Genomic DNA, 21,704 nt, shown 5'->3' with positions numbered 1-21,704 from the left:
ACTAACGCCACCCAGCCGGCGAAGGCTCGCCCCCTCCCGCGAGGCCCCGCCCCTCGCCGCCCGTCTGGATGGCATGCACATGCGCGAGAGTACATCCCTGCCCCCGCCCCCCTCCCCCTCTTCCGTGAGGACCCTGCCTGTCCCGGCTGTCACCTCACAGTAGTCGTTGCCGGTGGCGGGTGCGGGGGCGCGAGCTGCGTAGGGCGGCCTCTCCCCCATCCTGCAGGCCGGGCCCGGGCTCGGTCTCCCCGGTCCCTCCGCTCCCTGCCCCCGTCGGGTACGGGAAGGTCCAAGCCGCTGCCGGGTGCCTGAGGGACTTCGTGGCCGCCGCCGCCACGGGTCCGGATGGAGCCGCCGAATCTCTATCCGGTGAAGCTCTACGTGTACGACCTGTCCAAGGGCCTGGCTCGGCGGCTCAGCCCCATCATGCTGGGTAAGGGGGCCGGCGGCAGGCGGGAAGCAGGGCCGGAGGCGGGAGAGGGGGTGCCGGGACGGCCGGCCCAGGTGGGGAGGCCTGGACCAGGGCTTAAAGGGAGGCAGGAGCCCAGAGGATGAAGAAAAGCCCGAATGGAGAGGGAGGGTCTGAGGTTTGGGCCCCCTAAGCCCCACTTTTCCTTCTTCACGTTTGAATCCAGGGAGAAGGGTTGGAGGAGTCATGCCCTTTCCTAACCCTTCAGACCCCCTTTACCTGGGAGGCGGGGGAAGCCGGCGCTGGGTCCCGGTGAGTTCTCTGACTCGCTTGGGGAGCCTTCTACACTCCTCCTTCCTCTGCGCGGTGTAGGGGAGGTGAAGATGCTTGTCGAGCGGTGCCCCTCGTGGTGAAAGGGACACTGCGGAGGAAAGCCTTCCTCCGTGCCAAAAGGAAACTCTTTCTGCAGTCTCTGGGGTAGATGGGAAGCGAAAGCTAGAGCTGCACAGGCCACTGCCCCTCGTTAGAAGTGAAGTCAGATGTCCTGGAGCCCAAACTCAAGTATTCACCAAGTTTGGCCTGACAGTGCGGTCTTCTCAAGAGTTTCTAAGTTAATTGCTTTTGCACAGATGGTAAGAAAGCAATTCCAGGGGAGGAGTGGATGCTGTTATGTCCGCAAGGATTAGTAAGGAAAGTATTTCGATTTGTGCTCCGTTAAACTACTCAACTGCCGGGAGAGAAAATCAGCCCTTGTTCAGTGTAGATCAAACCTCTTTATAACCCAAATACCAATATGTCTTGTGTAACATAGGAATTGTCAGGTTTATGATTTCAGATGATATTGGGCAGGAAATGATTTGAGGAATTGAAAATTGAAAAGCTTTGGCAACATCCATATGAATGGCTAGTTTTTCTTGGCTTCTTTGAAGACATTGGATTATGTTTTAGTTCATGTCCGTGAAACAAGAGGGAAGAGGTCAAGTAAGTAAGGCTACTTTTGAGTGTCAGAGTCCTTGAGTTTCTAATGTGTCTTAGTGAGTTGAATTTAATCTCTCTTAACCCTGGGCCAGTGAGTGTTCCTATGTTTGGCTTCACATCACAGTCACCTAGGGTGCTTGTTAAAAATACAGATACCTTCATTTCCAACATATGTTGTTAAATGGGAATAGAGAAAAATGAAGTTGGAACATCTTTTTAAATATGAAAGTGTGTGTTTGAAGGAAAGGATATATGTACATGCTTGCTTAGGCAAATTATCTGGAAGAATAGGTAAGAAAATTGATAACAGTGGTAGCTTATGGAAAGAAAAACTTGAGGCTGGGGGACAGGAGTGGAAGGGAGACTTTATTGTAAACTTTTTGTGTCTTTTGAATTGTGTACTACATATATATATTCTCTACTCAAAATAAGCAAAGTTTTAAATAGAGCCTTATTACACAAGTACTAAGAATCTTGTAGAGTTTTGATCCAGAAATCTGTTTTTTAATAAGTTCCTCAGATAATTTTTATGTAGGCAATCCATTATCAGACAGAAGTAGGGCCTAGATCACCGACTGTTAAAATGAGTAAGGCAAATCTGAAAGCAAAACTTACAAAGTCACTGTTTGAGGAAGGTGCTAGTCACTAGTGGATTACATCATTCAAGTTCTAACTAAACTTCCTGGAATGGAGCCATTTGATTAGTTTCATCATAGTAAGGCGTTACTTAGATGTTTCCTAGACTGATAAATAAAAGCTCTCCCCTTTTTACTGGACATTTTTGGTTCTGTTATCTAATAGTTACTGATTTTGGCTGAAAGCAACCTTAGTGTCATTGGTTCATGATTCATTCAGCAGATTTATTGAGTGCCTACTACGTGCTAGTCCCAGTTTTAAGCTTAACTGAAGATGATGTGATGAACAAAGATGTTCTGTGCCATCACGGAGCTATTTAGTGGGGAAGACAACAATAAATAAGCAAATGAAATAATTACAAATTGTGATAGGCTGTGCAGTACGCCAACTAGGTGCTGAGACCTACTTTAAAATAAGGAGGTCAGGAGTAGTGACTTTTAAGTTGGGAATTTAAGGATGAGGAAGAAGTCACAAGGTAGGTAGTGAGGGAGTTGTAGTGTTCCAGGCAGAAGGGGGATTAACCAGCCAAGGTCCTGAGGCAAGAGCCTGGCCTGTCCTGGAACTGAAAGAAGGCCTTTGTGGAGTTTAGTGGGTGAAAGGGAGAGTGCCATAACTGAAGGTGAAATATTGGACCTGCCCCTCGCCACACACAACCTTTTTTAATGGATATGAAATCCTAGAAGACCTCAGCCAAATTGGAACTTCCATTTGGCACATCTGATTACAGGAGAACGTCACCTTGCCTACAAATCTAATTCTGTCTTCCTGTCCCCTTTTCTTATATACTGTTTTTATGCCTTTTGCAAAAGTAATGAAGAAAGGGTTATCAAAGCTTTCCAGAGTTAAAAACTTATGGAAAATGAGCATTGCCTTACTGGTTCATCCCATCTGGACATCACTAATCTTAAAGTTGAGTATGTCCTAGTTCTGTTAGTAGCCATATATTGATTTCCCATTCCTCAATATATTTGAACCTTTAAAAAATCAATTTGTTTCCTGATTTTTGTGATGAATTCTAGGAGCATATTAGAATTTACCATGTGCCAGAACCTTTTTCTCTGAGTACTTTCGTGTGTTATATTCCTCACCACAATTTTGTGAAATAGGTCCTGTTATTACCTCCACTTTTCAGTTAAGGAACCTGAGATACAGGGCATTAAGAAATTTGTACCTAGGTGACACAGCTGGTAAGTGGCAGAGCTGGGTTATGAATGTAGGCAGTCAGACTTCTAGAGCTCATATTCTCATTTTACTGAACCATCTCCCCTGTGTGATGTATTCGCTTATAACTGACGTAAAGTAAGTACCTAGTTCAAGTTTATAAAGGCATTTTGGTCAAATGTTTCAAATTTGGATGAGGAAAAAAATCTGGGTTCAATGTGCATGTGACGTTCATAATCGTAGATTTATGGTCATCCCTCCTAGCTTTCATTGTTCCAGACTAAATTAGCATTACCTCATTATCTGTACCCTCTTCTTTTTTAAAAGGAAAAACTTCATGAGTGGGGTGGCCTGGCTCTTTATCTAGCTTTAATAAGCTGTAGCTTATTCTTGTTATGACAACTCTTTATTATTAGACCCCATCTAGTCTATTACAGTCATAATTGGACTAGATAAAGTCTAATGTAATTCCCTTCTCCCTTGAAACAATGTAGACTCCACAGTTTTACCCTGTCTGGTTTTCAGTCTTCAAGAATTGCTTCTAGAATGCAGTCTTGCTAGAATGAAGGTATTAATGGCTCCACAGTCCTTCACTCACCATAAAAATGGTCCTAGAATTATCCTTATTGTTCTAATTGAGCAGCAGCCTGATTGTACTTTTTTTTTCCATAGTCACTGTTTGCCTAAGATAATTAGCTATTATAATTGTCCTTCATTTCCTCCTTTTAATGACTTTGGCTGCTCTTTAAATTTCTTGACCTCTTTCTGTACATGGGCAATAAATGTGGAGGTGGGTTTGTTTTTTTAGTTGTGTTAAGAGGTACATTATACTTGTAGATTGTTTTCTGATCTGAAGTTTTATATGCATGCACGTATTCCAAGATCCCATTTATTTTTCTTTACAAGCCTATCTCAAAATTGTTCTCAGGTTTAAAGACTTAGACATGTAGAGTATACCTATATTTCTTGGCAGAATGCTATCCAATGAATATTTGAGATTTTACTATGCTCAGTGCCTTGCTTAACTCTGTAGTACAAATAGTAATGAAATAAAAGACATGGACTCTGTCCTCAAGGAGTTTATTTAGTTAAAAATAATGTTGTGCATATGCAACATTATTAACAACACAAAAGAGATTACAATTAGATGCCAAAAATGAGAAAGTGATGAAATAATTATTTTAGGCCTTGAAAGAAGGGAGAGGTCATGGTAGTCTGGATGGGTCAGAAAGACTTCAGTGAAAACCTTGAGCTCCTGGAGAACAGAGACTGTGTCTCCTCTGTGTGTCCCCAGTGGCCAGTCAGAGCTAGTGATCAGTAAATATTGGTTATAGGAATGATTGAGCCTTGAACTCAAGCTTAAAGATCAAGTAGAATTTATTTGAATCTGAGAGGGTTTTTTTAAATGTTTTAATGCCATCTATTGTGCTTTGTTTTAGATTTTTATTGTTCATTGTGTGTACTGTTTTATATCCATCTAATGAATTAATTCAGTAATCACGCAGTTTCTCTTTGGCAAAATGAAAACTAATGTGGCTTACCAGGCCCTTCGTGATATTTCTGCTTTTCTCCCCACCCTCAGCTGTCTCCACATACTAAGCACACTCTATAAGCCTTTCTCAGCCAGGTTCCACAAGAGAATTAAGCCCTAGGGAAAATGATCTGAGTGACCGTTTTCTCATTCCCCCAGTAGATACCTCAGGACAGTAGGACTTAATTCTCTTGCAGAACCCCAGTGGAGAAGGCTGCTGTGCCCCGTAAGAGGACTGAACCCATTGGGTTCTTCTTTACCTCTAGGCTTTTCAAGGCTATGCCCTCTGCCAGGGATACTTTCTCTCCCCATCTCTTATCTTGGATAACTTCTGCTCATCCTTGAGGCCTCAACTAAAATGTCACTTCCTCCAGGAAACTTTCCCTGACCTCCCCACCCCCCAAAATTGGTCACATGTCTCTATCATGTGCTGATAACATCCTGCAAAGTCCTGTAATAGCATCTGTCGTTCTATTTTATAATTGCATGTTTTCTCATCTGTGTCCATTTCCCCAGCCCCAACTGGACTGGAAGCACCCACTGGGGGCAAGAACTCTTGATTGTATCCCCAGAGTTTAGTACAGTTCTTGGCATTCAGTAAATACAAGCTGAGTAAATGGCAGGATGCTGCAGACCTACCTCACAGCATTGCACAAGGCTTGACTGACAACAAGCAGTGGTTAAGAGGGAACCCTCTCAGTACTGAGAAAAAGATCTCACAAATCTGTTATCCGTACGCTGAGAAGGAATCCTATACCAGCTCCAAGGAATCCTAGTGCTAAAGTATTAAGTAGTCATAAACCTAGCTTTTTTGAGGATTAAAATACCTTCTTAATTTTTAACGATGTAGTGCATTTTGATTTTGTGATAGTCCTTCTCTTCCTAAAGGAAGCGCAAGCCCCCTGCCAGTAGGCATTTTTTACAGTATAGGCATAAAGGTCCACCTGTGTTATACAGGTGTTTCTCTTTACCTTTTCCCACATAGATTCAACATCTATCCAGTGGTTCCAGAGAAGAATAAGCTGACTTTTTTCTTTTAAGCTGACTTTTTGAGTTAACCTCTTCACATTGCTGGTAATCTAGCAAACCACATTAAAACACTGCCAATTAGGAACGCTGTCACTGTGGGGAGGAATCTAGGAGGTGAGCTGAGGTGACTTTTGATTTATACCAGTGAGCCAGTGCTGCCTGCCCCTGTAGCCCATCACTATCATCCACCTTATGCTTATTAATAGACATTTATTTAGCACCAGCAGTACACCAGGTGCTGATCTTGAGCATGTCCCACAACCAACATGTGTCTGTATGCACAAGCTCCTTTATCTTAATTGATGAAGAGATAGATAGAATATTTTCACCTTGGTTTTTATGTACTGACTTTACTCTTATAATCAGTGGAAGGCTGTTGAGTGCAGACCTCACTCTACATTCTTTGTTATTCATGATGAAAACAGGGCTACTATCCATGTCTTCCATTTGTTTTCACGTGCATACCTCATAGGCGTCAAAATCAATGCATTGGATGTACCAGCAAGCTTAGAGACATGCAGCCATCTGACCACCCCTTCTCCAGCTTGCTGAGGAAATCCTAGTGGGAAAACAGTCAGCTTCTGTAGTGTGCTAATATCCACTGAGCCTAATTCACATCCTGATACGGCCTTGTGCCCTAATTCAAACTCAAACCCCCATCTACTCACCTATTCCTACCTCAATCTGTCTGAAAAAATTAAAAAATCAGTTCAGTCAGTCCCACTTTACAGTGCCTGTCACCCCATGGAGTAGGCCACAGCCCTCATTCTTGTCCTCAGGAGAGCAGGCCCCTGAGCAGCTACACTGAGATTTCTATCTGAGCTGCTCCAACAAGCACATGGTCATATCCTGTTTTTTCTTGTCTTTACACTGAACAAACCATGCATCTTTATTTACGTGTTTGTAAATGATGTTAATAAATATCTGTCCTACTCTACCATGTAAAGATGTGAGAATAAGGGTAACTATGAAACACTTTAAATTAAGAAATGATCTAAATCCACTCAATCCATTTTTTTCCACTTAATCCATTTTAGATGTTGTTGGCTCCAAGTGTTTGGCAGATGGATTAATAAATGAAAGAATGAATAAAAGGATCCTTTTTCTTTAGTTCCTATCACCATTCTATGGACAGATGAGATCTTAAGTGTACCTGGATGTGGTTGAATAAGGAGGAAGGAGAATGTCCAGCTTACAGACAAATTTAATGCTCAATACAGAGACTATCAAGGAGAATAAAGTAGGGTTTGTATCCCACAACTTCTGAGTTGTTTCTCAGGTGTAAAATAACTGGCAGGATGATCTCTGTGGCCCCTCTCCAAAAGCCCATTATTTTGGTAGGTCTGGGTTTGAACTGATGTATCTATACCTGCAGCTGTCCTCCTAGGTCATTGAGCATGGGCGTCTGAGAAGGCAATAGCAGGCTCAGGGTACAATATGCCAGGGTTGCAAAGTCATTTGAATAACAAGCCAGGGCAGCCAAGATTGGGGTTGAGAACTGTGGCCTTATTTGGCCTCTGTGTGTCAACCAACAGAGCTGATAAAACAAAATAGCTCGTCTCAACAGATGTGCCTGTAGCATCTCTGTCCCAGGTTCTTTGCTTGGCGCTGGATTTACAAAGATGCATAAGAAACTGCCCTTGTCTTTGAGTCAGTTGTAGTCTGATGGGGGAAAAAGACATGTAAATAGCTAGTTTTTATACCAAGGTACTATGAGAGCAGCCTAATTTCAAATTGTAAAGCCTAAGAGAAGTAAGAGTTAGTCTTTTTTGGGGGGTGGTATGTATTATACACCAGGCACTGTGCTAGGCCTATTTCATCTCTTTCGATCTTGGAAATGCTGTGAGGTAAGACTCAATTATTGTGCTTTTTTTCCTAGCAGAATAGGAAATTAAGGCTTAAACAGTGCTATCCTATAATAGAACCTCCAGCTTTGGTGGAAATGTTCTAGATCTGTACTGTCCCATCCTAACTACTGGCCAGTGTGGCTATTGAGTACTTGAAATGCGGTAGTCAACTGAGGAACTGAATTTATTCTTTTAATTTTAATAGCCACATGTAGGCACCATACTGGACAGCTCAGGCTTAGAAAAAATCTCAGCTACAAGTTGATCTGTGTGATCTTGTTCTCTGTTACCTCTGCTCATCTCCTGCTTTTCTCCTCCTCACTCAACCACTCTAGCCGCAGCTGGCCTCCTTAAGTTCCCTCAAATACATGTAGCATGTCCTGCATCTGCATGGTTCCCTCCCTTGCCTCCTTCAGGCCTTTGCTCAAATGTCACCTTCTCAGGGAGAGGGTATAACTCAGTGGCAAGAGTGTGTGCCTAGCGTGCATGAGGTCCTAGGTTCAATCCCCAGCACCTCCATTAAAAAATAAAATAGCTAAACCTAATAACCCCCCCAACAAAATTTAAATAAAATACAAATAAAGGGGCAAAACTTTTAAAAAGAGAAAACATTTTAACCTCTTAAGGATAACCTCTCCTTCCACACAGTGCTTTGAGTTTCATTCTTTAGAAATTCACAGGGCAAACACTGAAACGTTGGAAGTGCATTTAGTAATCAGTAAACAGTTACTATAAAATTATAACCAGCAGTGAGTGAGTGATGTTTGATAATGTTCTCAAGCCTTTCATTGCCCTTCCTGTGCATCCTTAGCACTGTTGTATCTTCGATGGACCACTGCAGACCTCCTCACTCTAGTCTGCTCTCTCTACTCTCTTCCCTCCAGTTCACTTTCTGTACCTACAGTTATCTTTTAGAAGATATAGTTATTGTTTAAACATGGATCTGATCAAGGCCCTCTACTGCCTAACAACCTTCAACACCCCACTGTGCAGGACAGCGTCCAGTCCAGGTTTACTCTCCTTTGCTTGCACCCTTGCTGCCACCTGTCCTCTTAACCATCACTGCACCCTTTGCTCTACCCTGCGAGACCTTAGTCTTTTTCACAACCATGTGTTTGCACATGCTGTTCCCTCTGGCAGAAATGTCGGTCCCTGCCCCTGTTTGTTCACTGGTAGAATTGCAGCTCGTGAAGGTAGTTCTCTATCTTTATTATTTTTACCACTATTATGGAGCCTGTGAACATTGTGTTTTAAGTTATTTATGTGTGTATCTCTCTTTCCATTTGACTTTGGGCTCCTTAAAGGCAAGACAGAGATAAACTCATATTTGCATTTCCATACCTCACATCATGTCTGCCACATAGAGGTACAGAATGCATGTGCCGTGACTATTCAAATGGGTGGTATTTGCAAAGTTGCTCTATCATTTTCTAAAGGATTTACCTCACATATGCTCTATGAAGAAGTGGATAATAACTTTTCTGTATTATTGTTTTACTATAGTCTCGAAAGATGGGACAAATTATAAATGCAAGATTGAATTGACCCCAAATGAGAAAGAAAAGCAGACATAAAATTGGGTATATCTATACAAGTATTTCCATCTTGCATTCTGCTTAAGGATTCTGATTATTTTTCAACTTACTTAACACAGCATACCATGTCACGACCTAAGGACCTTATTGGAGGAGAATTGCATTCCTAGAAAATGCCCCAAGAGGTTATAATGGGTTGCTCTGGGTTTGACTGATGATCTGAATTTACTGTGGCTAGGAGACCATTTAGTCTAGTTCCAAGTGGCTAAATCTCTTCTTTTTTTCTCCACAGGGAAACAACTGGAAGGTATCTGGTAAGTTGGGACCTCCTTACAGTGACTGGTTTATGAAACGAGGCAGCACCACGCACTTCAGGTTCTAATCTGTGGCTTCCAACTTCAAACCTAGCTCTCTGAGTCACAGAGCTTCAAGTTCTAAAGCAGTGGTTCTCAACCAGGAGTTTATCGGTGTCTCAAGACATTTGGGGTGTGTGGGTGAAGGCCAGGGATGCTGCTATATACCTCCTACAATTTGCAGGATGGCCTCCACAACAAAGAATGATCCAGCCAGAAACGTGTGGTGCTGAGGATAAAAAACCCTGTCCTAAAGAAAGGCAGAATGATGTCAGCCCACCCCGACCAAGCTTTCTAAGTATAGAAGTCCTGAGGGCCCCACATGTCTTTCTTAAAACACGTGTGCTTTGGTCTCTCAGACCCATCCCTGCAAGACACAAGAGGGTGGCTGGGCTCTCAGTTCCATTTCTGAGGAAACCGTAGGTCAGTGTTCTGTTTGGACTCCTAGAGCCTGCTGACATTTTGGCTGACCAGAATAACCCTTTGCTTTGTTTGACTCAGACCCAAGAAGTAACAGGAATACCTTCACCTGCAGCAGGTCCACACTTAACAGCATCTGGTTTTCCCTCAGCATGGTCTACGTTAACTGCTCCTGTTAGTTTAAAAAGCCTGGGAACACACCTTGCTCTGCAGAGCTTTATTTCAATAATTGACTTGTTAATATTGGGGTGAACCTCTAAGGACTCCCCTCTGCTCACTGAACAGCAGTGGTTCTCAACAGGGAAAAGTTCTGCCCCCAGGAGACCCCAGGCAATGTCTGGTTGTCACAACTGGGGTGGGGGATGCTACTACCATCTAGTAGGTAAATACCAGGATGCTGCTGAATGTCCTAGAATGCACAGGACACCCCCACAACAGATGACTATCCAGCCCCAAATGTCAGTAGCGCCAAAGTCGGGAAACTCTTATCTGTGGTATTTATCTTATGTTTATTTGGTTAGTTTATAAAGCTGTTGACCTCATAAGTCATATACTTAGGCAGAAATTCTTCTCATTGCGGTGTGGTGTTTGCTTTTTCTCAGTCCAGATTTAAACTTTCTGGCTTATTCTGCCTCTTCTGTGCGTTGCAGGCACACCTCCATAGTTGTGCACAAGGATGAGTTCTTCTTCGGCAGTGGTGGTATCTCCAGCTGTCCCCCGGTGAGCGTCTTCTCCCACACCCTGTCCCGCAGTCTCAGGTCCCTGGGTGTTCCCCTAGGCCAGGAACTTCGCTACTCCTCCGTAGTTCTGGCTGCTAGGCCAGGCTGTACGGTCCTGTGCAATAGTTCCTCATGGTGACCTTAAGACTCACCTCCAGAATACCCTTCCCAGACCTTCCAGCCAGTTGCCCTCCTCTCTGCTCCCATGGCAGTTGTGGTCCGTGTCACACTGAGCACGTTATGGTGAAGCAGGCTGTTCCTGAGTCTCTGCAGGGATCCACATGTCAGCTCCCTGTAAGCTGACACTGCCTCCCTCTCCTGTCACCATCGCTAGCTCAGTGCCAGCTTCATGGTGAGAACCCAGTCAGTGTGCAGCTGACCCATGAGGACTCTGAGAGAGAGGGAGTTGCCCAAAGTTACATGGCCAGTTACAGCGCCAGTACTAAAACCGAAGTCTCTCTGACTCTAAAGCCCACGCGTTTTTCCAGAAGATTTCTGTCTGAGCTGAGGGTTGTGACAGCAGGTACTCAGGCAAAGACCAAGCAGCCATTCATTTTATATTCATGAATGGGGAGTCATTTTTTATTTCTTCCTTGCACTGGCTTTCCACTTCCTATAACAAGTCCTTCTTTAACTCCAGTCAGTTCTGCCTTGTAAATGTGTCTTAAACTAGATTCTCTCTCTTCATCTCTTCCCGCTTCTCCAGAGCTTTCACTTTCATCCAGCCTCATTTCTAGCCTGGACCTCAGCAGTCCATCTACTCTTCCTTTTCAGTCAGTTCTCCACACAAGAGGCAAAGTGATCTTTTCAAATGAAAATCTGAACATGGCATTCCCTTTTTTAAGTCAGAACTCTTCCCATTGCTCTGGGAATAAAAAGCAGAAGCTCAGCATAGCCTCCAAGGCCATGTCTGATCTGGTCTGGGTCTTTCTTCCTCGATGGCCTCTTTGCAGGTTGAGCCCTTCCCCAGCCCCTCTCTTCTCATTCCCTGAACACACGCACTTTGGACAATTAAACCTGTCGTCTGACTTCAGTCCACCTCCCTGATCCGCCACTTGGTTATAGCTCTCCATCCTTCAGATGAGTTCAGTGTCGCTTTCTCAGCCAAGTCTTCTCTGACCCTTCAGACTGTCTTATGTACTCACCACATTCTCTGCGTTTTCCAGCAAGACCCTTATCATAGCTCATAATTATACAGGGGTTTATGGGATTTTTTTTTTTTTTTGGTTTGCCTTCTCTGCTAGACTGTAAGCTCCATGAGGGCAAGAATCTCATCTGTTTTGTCCACATCGTGCCCCCAGTGCCTAGCATAAGGCCCAGCACATAGTAAGTTCTCAGTATGTATTTGTTACGCGAGTGAATAATAGGAGGTTGAATAGTGACCTTTTAGTCTCTTGTAGCTCTATGATTATTATACTCTGACTGCAGGAATTATCCTGCTCACTCTGCTTCCCTCAGGGCCCAGAACAGTGTGGGGCACGTAGTGGATGCTCGACAGCCACTGCGTGAATGAATGATCTTTTCAGGGAGCTGTGCTCTGGAGTGCTCGCCCTCATTCCCCAGCCCATTCCCAGCTCTCTCCTCGCCTGTGATCTGGGTGCTTTCCCCTTGGCTGGTTTCCCCCGCAAGGCCTCAGTCTCTCCTTTCGTCTGCAATGGCGGTCTGTTAACCCATGGCTGAGGGTTTTCTGTAGGCCTTTCAGGGGCCATTAACTCCCTTGCCAGGGGAACTTTATCCCCTCATTAGATTAGCCTCACAGATCAAAAAGGAACTGAATTATGGAAGTATTTGCCAACCTGCCCGATTTCTCACAATTCTTCACATTTTCCCAGTGTTACAAGGGACATCAGTTGTGTCACAAGAAACACTGGCTGCATACAATATGATTATAGGCATGTAAAGATGACCTATCAGGCGTGAGCCATTTCTGTTTGTCCTGTTCTGCCCTCATGAGCAGGCATGTTAGGGACAAAGGGGAGACTTCAGATTCTGGGTTTCTATCTTTTTATCAACTGAATGCATGGTCAGCTTCAGGAGTCTGACCTGCAAGAGACTCAGCTTCCCAGAGCCCCACCAGAAACAGAAAGCCTGACTTCTTAGCCATGTTGCCAGCACATGGCAATGGATTAGTTGCCAGGAAGCTCTAAGCCATTATAGCCTTGACACAAATGGGAAATAACACTCTTTACCTGCCCTGGGTGCTCTCAGAATCAAAAGTTGTAGAACAGGGCATTTGTGTTCTTCAATGGGAAGCCACATGAAAAAATTCAGTGGAGAAAATGATTTAATGACTTTCTTTTGGCTGGCCCTTTTAGGGAGGGACATTGCTTGGGCCCCCAGACTCTGTGGTTGATGTGGGGAGCACAGAAGTCACAGAAGAAATCTTTCTGGAGTACCTGTCCTCCCTGGGGGAGTCTCTGTTCCGGTGAGTAGAGACAGGGGTGGTGGTTAGTTGTGTCTATCTCCGCAACTAGATAATCAGTCCCCAGAGGGAAGCCACCAGTCATTTCCCCCAGAGCACTCACCACAAGGTCTGGCCCAGTATTTGCTTAATAAATATGAAAGGAAGGCAGTTACCACGCCACAAAAAGAGCTCAGCATTGCTCCAAAGGCGCTATTCCATCCCAGCATACCTACTGCGGAAACTTTGAGGAAAGGAAGGGTATTTACTCCTTCTGATTAAAATCAGCTGCTGCTATTTCAGCATATGCTGCTCTCAACCAAGTATTTTGTCCTGAAAATCAAAAACAGGGTTTGTTGAGAGGTTGGGATGAAATACAAACTTGAGCAGATTTTCTCTTAAAGAAGCTTTAGCCAATTTCAAGTGTTAAACTCTAACCCTGGAGCTCTGCTTTAGTGACTGTAAAGATTCTTCTGAAACTGAAGAAGCCAGATGTTTTTATTTCATCTTCCCCTCAAAAATCTGTTTTTAAGGGCCCAGAGTGGCAAACCAAGCAGTCCTTTTGGAGTGTAAAGTAGAATCATGGTCCTCAGATTCAGCTGTGCTCACCATTCTGTCACTTGGTTTGAATTGTTTCATGTACGTGCTTGCTGACTCACATCTGTGTCCCAAACCTTTCTCACAATGTACAGAGGTGAAGCCTACAACCTCTTTGAACACAACTGTAACACCTTCAGCAACGAAGTGGCACAGTTCCTGACCGGGCGGAAGATCCCTTCTTACATCACTGACCTTCCCTCTGAAGTTCTCTCCACGTGAGTAGCCTCTGCCTCTCCCCCGCCTTTGAAATCCCCATTCCCCTCTCCTCTGGCCCACATCTGCCCCCTAGTCTCAGCAGAGTCTGCCCAGCTAAATGGGGCCCTGTCATGATGACAGCTTCTACTCACATATGCTCACCTTCACCCTCCTTGGAGTTGGACCAACTCTACCCTGGTCTGAGTGCAACTGCAGAACTTAGAAACCCACTGTCTTTCCCTTTATACATGAGGCATGCCACTCCCCAGAAGTGCCCACTTAAAAGGCAGTTTTAGATAGATGGGCCCAGAGTAGGTCAGAGAATTAGTCAGGTGTCTTGTTTTGAAACTGTTGTTAATCTTTCTTCCCCTGCATCATGAACTATTTGACGCCCTCAGAGACAACTTCTATTCACCCTCCTACCATGTGGTGCACAATTAGCCCTCGATAGATGCTTTCTTCAAGAACATTCTGTAGCCCCTCCCACCTGATGTGGCCAAGCTTCTTGGGCCATCATCCAGGTGGTGTACCCTGAAAGGACACACACACACCCAGTGCCATCACACCCCTCCCTCCCTTTGCTGCTGATTGCATTCAGGCAGCCTCTACCCACTCTAGGACCGTGTCCACTTGCTGACTGACTCAGTTTCTCCTGAACTGTGGCCCTGTCCAACAGGGATCCTGGCAGGTTTAGCAGGCTCAGCAAGGTGAACTATTCACACCTGGGTAGGAACCCTTCAGGAAAAACTTGCATAGGAAATAAGGCTGATGTCAGTGCCAGGCTGAGTGAGGAGAGCCCCGTCTCCCAGTCCTGGCCCTGCCTTCCTGTTCCTTGGTGGGTGTGTTAAACCCCATAGCCTTACTGAAGAATCTAGGTTATGGGGCCCTGAGCAAACCCGAGTAGCTGGAATGTTCTTGCTGTTACTATCCGATGGGTGGAGTTTCTGGACTTGTCTGAATTAAGATTAATATTTCTCGGTTTCATCTGTTTATGCTTTAAAATACTTCATTTCCTTTGAACTTGGGAATGATTTCCAAAAATGGCAATAGCCTCCGAAGAAAAAGAAAACCAGTAACAGAGATGCACTGTGGGCCACCCGATTTAAGATGACAGTAATCTTGGAAAGTCTCTAAGGCTACGGTATTCGCAGTCTTTTTTCCAGCTAAGCTGCTCTGAGAGCAAACTGGGAGCCCTTTACAAAGTGGCACTGACACCTTCTGTCAGCCTGCACTGGTCATTTTTCCTGGATATTCCTGGTACTCTCTAGGAGACCTCCGTTCCCTGAGGAGTCCAGTTGTGTTCCACCCTCACTCCTGACTTTATATTTTTCATATTCTTTTTCTTCTACCTCAGCTTCTTCACTTAATCTTCTTGTACCATAAGAGTTAAAGACAGAAGTACAGAAAGCTCTAGTTTCCAGTCTACAGCCAACCTGTCCAGACCACAGCTAACCAGGATCTGGCAGTGATGGTGGTGAGATGGTAGCATTTACTGAGGAGGGGATGCCAGGAATAAAAACGTAGAGCAGGCTATGTGGAGATCCCCTCTGTGAAAAAGGGTGTATGAGCTAGGCGATAAAGTGAAATGCAGTGATAGAGAACTTCCTGGCGTGGCAGGGCCACTGCACACGTGGGCCAAGCCGGGCGCGCTGGCCAGCTGTGGCAGTCCGTGTCAGGGAGCCCACCCCAGCCCCATGTCTGTTTTCTCCGCAGGCCCTTTGGACAGGCCCTGCGACCCTTCCTGGACTCCATCCAGATCCAGCCTCCTGGAGGGAGCACGGTGGGCCGACCCAACGGCCAGAGCTAACAGGACTGCATGGGACCGCCCTGCCTCACCAGGGCTTTTCCTTTTTAAACAAAACAAACCCTACCAGATTTCTATTTTATCATTTTACATCAGAGCTAACAACCAGGGGACGGCTTTTTAAATTTCCCAGGGAAGGAGATCATCAGGCTGAATGTAGGACAATGCTGCTAAGAAACAACAAAATGCCACCCCTTCTAATAGTATTATACTAATTTATTAAGGCTGTCTTGTCTGTGAGTTCACTTCTAACGCTGCTTCCTAAGCGGCCTACAGACTTGTTAAAGCAGAAAGCAAGAGTCAGGGTTTGGGGAAGCCCCAACCAAGAACCTCTTTCCAGAGAATGCCCACACTCTACCCAGGTTGCCACCACCCGTGGGGCCCAGGTGAGTTTTATATTGCCCATGACCTGGAAGCGGTTACTCTCTAGCGTTAAATGAATCGAAGGACTTGGTGGGACCAGTTTCAGGATGACTTACCCAACCTAAGTGAACTCTTTAGCCACGATCTTCTCACCTTCCCTCCCCTCCGTCAAGCAAGGCCATGGGACGAGGGCTGGAGCAACCAAAGCCTCAGGATCAGCAAGTGTCAGCCCAGAGGAAACAGGATAAAGCCATTCCTCCTTCCACCTAGACTGATTACCAATCCTCTGACGTTGATTTTGGAGAAGCTGCCTTGCTGTCTACAGGCTGTTCTTCCTCAGCATAGCTGACCTGTCAGTTAACGAAGGTCTGGAGCGGCAGAGGCCCAGGCCTTTTGTCTGCAAGTAATAATGTAAGTTATTTGCAGTCACCATGCCCACCCGCACCCAGACCAATATGCAGTATTCAACTAGGGAGCAAGGGGAAGTGATTTCCTGCTCTTGGAAAATGTCCCTGATGTAGAAAGAATAATGCAGAATCAAGGTGACAAATTTAGAGTTGTTTCTGATAGGGAGTTTTACATTATCCTAAATGTGTTTTGAAGGGATGTATTATTTCTCTTGTCATTCTGACTTTAAGAAAGCAAGGTTGAGGGCATGAGCGGGCATTTTTATAATGAGCTGCTGCTGGGAACTTACAGGCGGGGAATAATCTGGAAAAGTTTCTTATCTGGAGAGGCTTTCAGATTCTCTTTCTTCATGTGAGCCTCCCTCAAGTTGGGAGACTGAGTGTGGAGAAGGGACTCAGAGCTGCGAGGTATCTGAGTCCCAGCCCTGGCATCCTTGGGCCCCTCCTGCCACTTCTCAGACTTGAATTATGTTCTCTTTCCTGGAGTCTGGCCTGCAGCAGTGCCTTTCCTCTCCAAAAAGCTGCTGCTCACCTCTGGCCTTGTCTCCTCCCATCTCTGCCATTAGCCATGGCAATTGGCATCATCAGGGTCTCAGCTAGAGGAGAAGATGTTATTCTGCCTTAGTGTTTGCCTGTGACCTGACCAGGGGCATGTTCATGATGGCTAGCGGTGGTGTCAAGTGGCATTTTGGAACTTTTAAGATTGGAGGCCAAACCAATGAGCACTTTAATTCTCAAGACCCACTGATTTGCCAGTGTGCATGCTAATGGTACATTAGAGCAGAAACTAGCAGGGGCTATTATTTAATGTTGACCTCCTGGCAGAACTGGGCCATGGAAAATGGGTTTCAGGCTGGGTTTCTCCTGGGAGGGCAGCATGTTGGTCGAGGCCATTGCTCTGCTTCCCAGCTGTTTCTCCCCTTTTTCAGCTTGCCTTGCCCAGCCCTCTCTCTCTTCCAAGCTCCTGCTCCAGACCTCTCTGCTTAGAGCGCTCAGCTCCAGCCAGAGGGTGATGGGTATCACAAGCTCCTTCTCATCTCTCTTCTCCACCATATCCAGACTCAGCTGATTTCTCTTCCCCCAGCAGTCACCTCCAGATGCAGGGCTATACCAAGAAGTTAGCCTAAGTGGCTCCGGTGAGAGACTGAGTCACTTGCTTCATTGAAAGCTGCCCTTCATGCCCAACAGCCGTTTGTGCCAATGCCTGTGCCTTAGGGTTTGTGGGGAGAGGAGGGATCAGTAAGCCATCTTCTTAGAGCTCTGCAGGGAGGCAGGCTCTCCCTCCCCCACCCAAGTCCCACCGTCACTACCTGGAAGCCCGGGCTCAGGCTAGGACCCCCCAACACCATCCTCGCATTTCTTTATCCCAGAACCTCAGGAGCCTGCTCGTTGTGACCAGCCAGCTCCATACAGGCGTGCGCAGGCAAGCAGAATGAGAAACGAGCCGTGTGTGTGATTGTACCGCTCAGTGGACACCTCCATCAAGGTCCATGGTCTAAAGGGACAGGGAAGGAGGAGGAGGGATGAGACCGTCACCCCTTCCCAGAAATAAAGTTTGTACCTTTGAGATTCCTTTTTGCCCTTGAAGTCAAACTAATAACTGTGTATAATATGGAGGTGTTTGCTGTTTTTCTTTGGTATTTTTTCTAATGCAATAAACTCATTTCTGCCTGCTGCCATTTGTGTAGTGCTTGAAGGTCTGGGTACGCAGCCAACATGAGACAGTTTCAGCCTGATTCTTCATCTGTCTCCCACTGAGCTTAACTTTGCTGAGTCTGGATATGCCGCCTTTGCTTGGTTGTAAGACTTGTTGATAAGAAGTGACAATAGCAGAAAAGAGTATATGACTTTCACCATTGCTTTATCAAGATGAGGAAAGAGCCCAGAGAGGATTCCCCTTGCCCAAGGTCACTTTGTAGCTGGTGGTGGAGTAAGACTCAAAAACCTGGTCTGCTGGCCTCAACTTCTGAGATCTCAGAGGACGTCTGACCTCACCAAGAAGTATTCACTTCTGGTTTCAACTTGGCTGTAGGCTGGGTCTGTGGCCTCAGGGATCTCTGCCCACCTTTCCCTGACCTCACTGAAGAGGTGCTGGGGCGGGTGGACAGCCCTCTGAATGCCCGCAGTGCTTCCAGGCACGCCAGCCGAGCTGCCAGGGTCTGCAGGTTCAGTTGGCCCACTGTGAGTGAGCACCTTCTGCCTGGCTTTCTTTCACATACCACGGACTCAAGATGTGGGTGTTGGTCCTGTTTTACAGGTGGGGAAACAGGTGCAGAGAAGCTAAGTTATCCAGGTGGCGAGTGGCTGAGCCTTTGAATCCGGGCCATGTTCTCACCGTCCTCCGCTGAGACCTCGTCATTAAGGCACTGTGTCTTTCCAATGTGCTAGCTTAAAAATAAAACAGAAGGTTCTGTCTTTCTAGAGGATACAGAGGGCAGGTGGCTTTGGCTGACATATGTACTTCCTAGGAGCTGACATGTGGCAGGAGTCCTTTGAAGGCACCTGGTCTGAGACCACACAGCCTGGGCTTAAGTCCTAACTTTGCTACTTGGGGGCCAGTCTGTTTGTCTCGTTATCTATAAAATGAGGGAAATGATACCTACCTCACAGGGTGGTTTGAAGAGAGTAAATGGGAAGCACTTTGCCCGGTGCCTGGCACAGATTAAATAATCAATGAATGTCGGGCTGAGGGCGAATCCATTCAACAGCTACTGCCTGAGGATTTCTGTAAGCCAGCTCTGTGCAGAGGCCAAATCTCTCTGCTGAGGACAGTTTACAAGATAAGGTACTGCAGACGTGCACCACCTGCTTCTGGGGGAAATGGCAGAACACAGCTATTTTACCCTTAGACTTTGTGATTTATGACAAAATGTGGGGTGAGTTCATTAAAGCCCGTAACCTTCCCTGGGAGCCTACCATGTGTGAAGCAGCACTGAGCTCAGTGCTAGGGGTACAGTGGTGAGCAGGACTGACAAGGTCCTGCCCAGTCAGGGGTTAGATTCCGAGGAAGACACATGGTAGACAGGTTTGGTAACCTCAGGTTGCAATAGTGCTAGGGAAGAAATAAAACCAGGTGACAGTGTAGTGTTGGGGGGTGGGGAGGGGGTGGAAGCTGGGGAAGGTGTGTGTGACAAGGTGTTTAATCTGAGACCTAAATGACAAAGTGCAGATCTAAGGGAAGAACGTTCCAGGCAGAGGGAGCAGCAAGTGCAAGAATGTTGAAGGGACTGAACGGGGCTAGTGGTTGGAGCACAAGAGCAGAACGGGTGGTGGAATTGTTGAGGCTGGAGGGGCTGGTGGGCCAGACAGCATGGGAATGATGACCTGATCGATCCGCAATATTGAGAATGGGGGTGAGGGGGTGGCAAGAGGGGCAGCACAAAACCAGGGAGGAGAGTAGTGTGGTTGTCAGGCAAGAAGTGAGGTGTACTGTGCATCTTCTGTGTGCCCAGAGCTGTGAAGAAGCCCTGGAAATTGGTTTGGTTCCTGTTCCCCGGGAGCTTCCAGTGCGGGGAGGAATGAAACAGCCCCTGTGAAACCTGCAAAGGCAAGAACTGCGGGACTACAGAGCCACTGTCAGCCACTGGCCCTGCTCCTTTGAGCTTTCACTAAACTATGCTGGTGTTACTAGGATGTGCTTAGATTTCTTAATTTGTTTTTTTTCCAAAAAGAAAACAATTTGGTTATATGAGTATAAAGATAATATATATTTGGAAAATGTAAGCAACCAATAACAGTACAAAGATGAGAGAAAAAAGTCACCTAAAATTCCATCATCCTAAGATACGTTAACATTTTGTGACCGTCCTTGCAGACGTTTCTGTGGATTCAAAGGCACACATGCTAGACATGCTGTGTTGTACCTGGCTTTGTTCTCTCAACACGGAGTGAAAACCTGTACGGCCCAGCAAAGTGGACCGAGAACCACCTTGGAGCGGGGGTGTGGTGTGCTGGTGCTAGTGGGACCGATAGAGGAAGTTCTGAGGAGAGATCATTCCAGCAAAGTTCCCCAAAGCCTGAGGGAGCTATTAGGTAAGAGTAGGATGCTCATCACAGGTGTGTGCGTGGATGTGGAGTCTGCTCCAGAGTGGAATGATGGTGTAGGAGGATTCCTGCCCAGGCTGGTGGGCCCAGGTTCCTCACGCTCACACCAGGACCTTGGCAAAGCGTGCAGACAAAGAACCTATTGGGGGTCTAGCACAGCACTGAGTGTCAGTTCTTCACCACGAAGCCTGACTGCTTTGGGAGGGGACAGAGGTTCTGGGACTAGTCCTGGTCCACAAGTTTGCCTGGGAGCCCAGGGTCCCCTGCAGAGATCTCTGCCCCACCTTTTCCCCCCAGGTGGAGAGAACCCAGGAAAGTCAAGCTGCAGTGAGAGAGATGGACACCAGGTGGTGCTGTGAACTCACGGCTCAGCCGGCCACCAAACTCCCAAGTCTTGGGTACACCAGGTCACCTGAGCATGCCCTTCTCCCCACACACCTCAACTCCCCCTTGGGGCAGCAGCCAAGCTCCTTGTACTTATTTATCAAGGCTCTTCTCAAACTTGTCCCCAGACCTCTCCACCCCCCACCCCCTGCTGCATGTGTGGGTTCCTAACACTGCAGGCGGTTTCCACCTCCAGCCTTGGTTTACCAATTACTGGACCTGGATCCCTTCTCCTTACCTAACCTCAGAGCAACTTGCACTCAGCACTAAAGGCCCAGCACAAGCATTTCCTCTACAGAGCCTTCCTGATTTCTCCCTAAGGCAAGGCAGACCTTTCCCTCCAGCAGGTGCCTCCCATCACACTCCCATCAGCTGAAACTCTTCAAGGGCAGGGCTCTGATTACCTGAGTGCCCAGTACCTAGCACAGGGCCTGGCACAGAGCTGGCATCTCTGAGTGAATCAATCCACTAGTTCAGTCCTGGGAGGGTTGACATTTCAGGGGAAGCACAGGTCATAAAAACTTGGACACAGACCAACCTGGATTGAGCCTCTGCCTCAGAGACTTTGATCAAGGCCTTCCCCTCTCTGGGCCTCAGTTTCTACATTGATAGTTTCTGGGCCAGATAGCCTCTAAGGCCCCTCCCAGGGGGGACGAGGGAGGCTTGAAAGGTGAGGAGTGACTTGTCCAAGTTCTCACAGTCCTGAGGCTGAGTTCTGATCTGCAGAGATCACTAATACCAGGTGTCAGGGGAGAGCTGCTGCCTCCGCACACGCACACACACACACTCTGCCCCAGGTGGGGCAGTGCCATCCCTGTCCCCACTGGCTTTGGCTAAGGGAGCCCCAAGGGGGCCTATGATAACTGAGCAACAGCCTCCACCCCCTCC

The 21,704-nt window shown here is 46.5% G+C and overlaps 1 protein-coding gene across 5 annotated transcripts; it reads left to right on the top strand.

Moving 5' to 3' along the window:
- The first annotated feature begins 93 nt into the window (after positions 1–93).
- On the top strand, positions 94–18,067 carry DESI1 (desumoylating isopeptidase 1). 5 transcript variants are annotated; one of them, XR_012078682.1, is made up of 7 exons: positions 94–433; positions 9,419–9,440; positions 10,550–10,619; positions 12,934–13,043; positions 13,712–13,834; positions 15,528–16,004; positions 16,159–18,067. XR_012078682.1 is itself a non-coding variant. In XM_015241664.3 (6 exons), the coding sequence occupies exons 1-6, from the start codon at positions 346–348 to the stop codon at positions 17,781–17,783; spliced, it is 438 nt and encodes a 145-aa protein (XP_015097150.1). In that variant the 5' UTR covers positions 94–345; the 3' UTR covers positions 17,784–18,067. The 5 variants fall into 5 exon arrangements, 2 of the variants coding, with proteins under 2 accessions (XP_015097150.1, XP_006207194.1); XR_012078681.1 differs by having other exon boundaries at positions 16,155–18,067; XR_012078680.1 differs by having other exon boundaries at positions 15,528–16,392; positions 17,759–18,067.
- Positions 18,068–21,704: the final 3,637 nt, after the last annotated feature.

The sequence above is a fragment of the Vicugna pacos genome, chromosome 12, assembly GCF_048564905.1.
Source record: "Vicugna pacos chromosome 12, VicPac4, whole genome shotgun sequence".
In the NCBI taxonomy this organism is placed as follows: Eukaryota; Metazoa; Chordata; class Mammalia; order Artiodactyla; family Camelidae; genus Vicugna; species Vicugna pacos.
The sequence above is the reverse complement of the archived record's forward strand: the minus strand, read 5'-3'. Positions and strand labels throughout refer to the sequence as shown.

Excerpts from the sequence above, each read along its gene's own strand:
- DESI1 (XM_006207132.4), top strand. The coding sequence starts at position 346 with ATGGAGCCGCCGAATCTCTATCCGGTGAAGCTCTACGTGTACGACCTG. Across the intron at positions 434-9,418 it reads GCTCAGCCCCATCATGCTGG|GGAAACAACTGGAAGGTATC; the intron begins GTAAGGGGGCCG and ends TTTTCTCCACAG. Across the intron at positions 13,835-15,527 it reads CCCTCTGAAGTTCTCTCCAC|GCCCTTTGGACAGGCCCTGC; the intron begins GTGAGTAGCCTC and ends TTTTCTCCGCAG.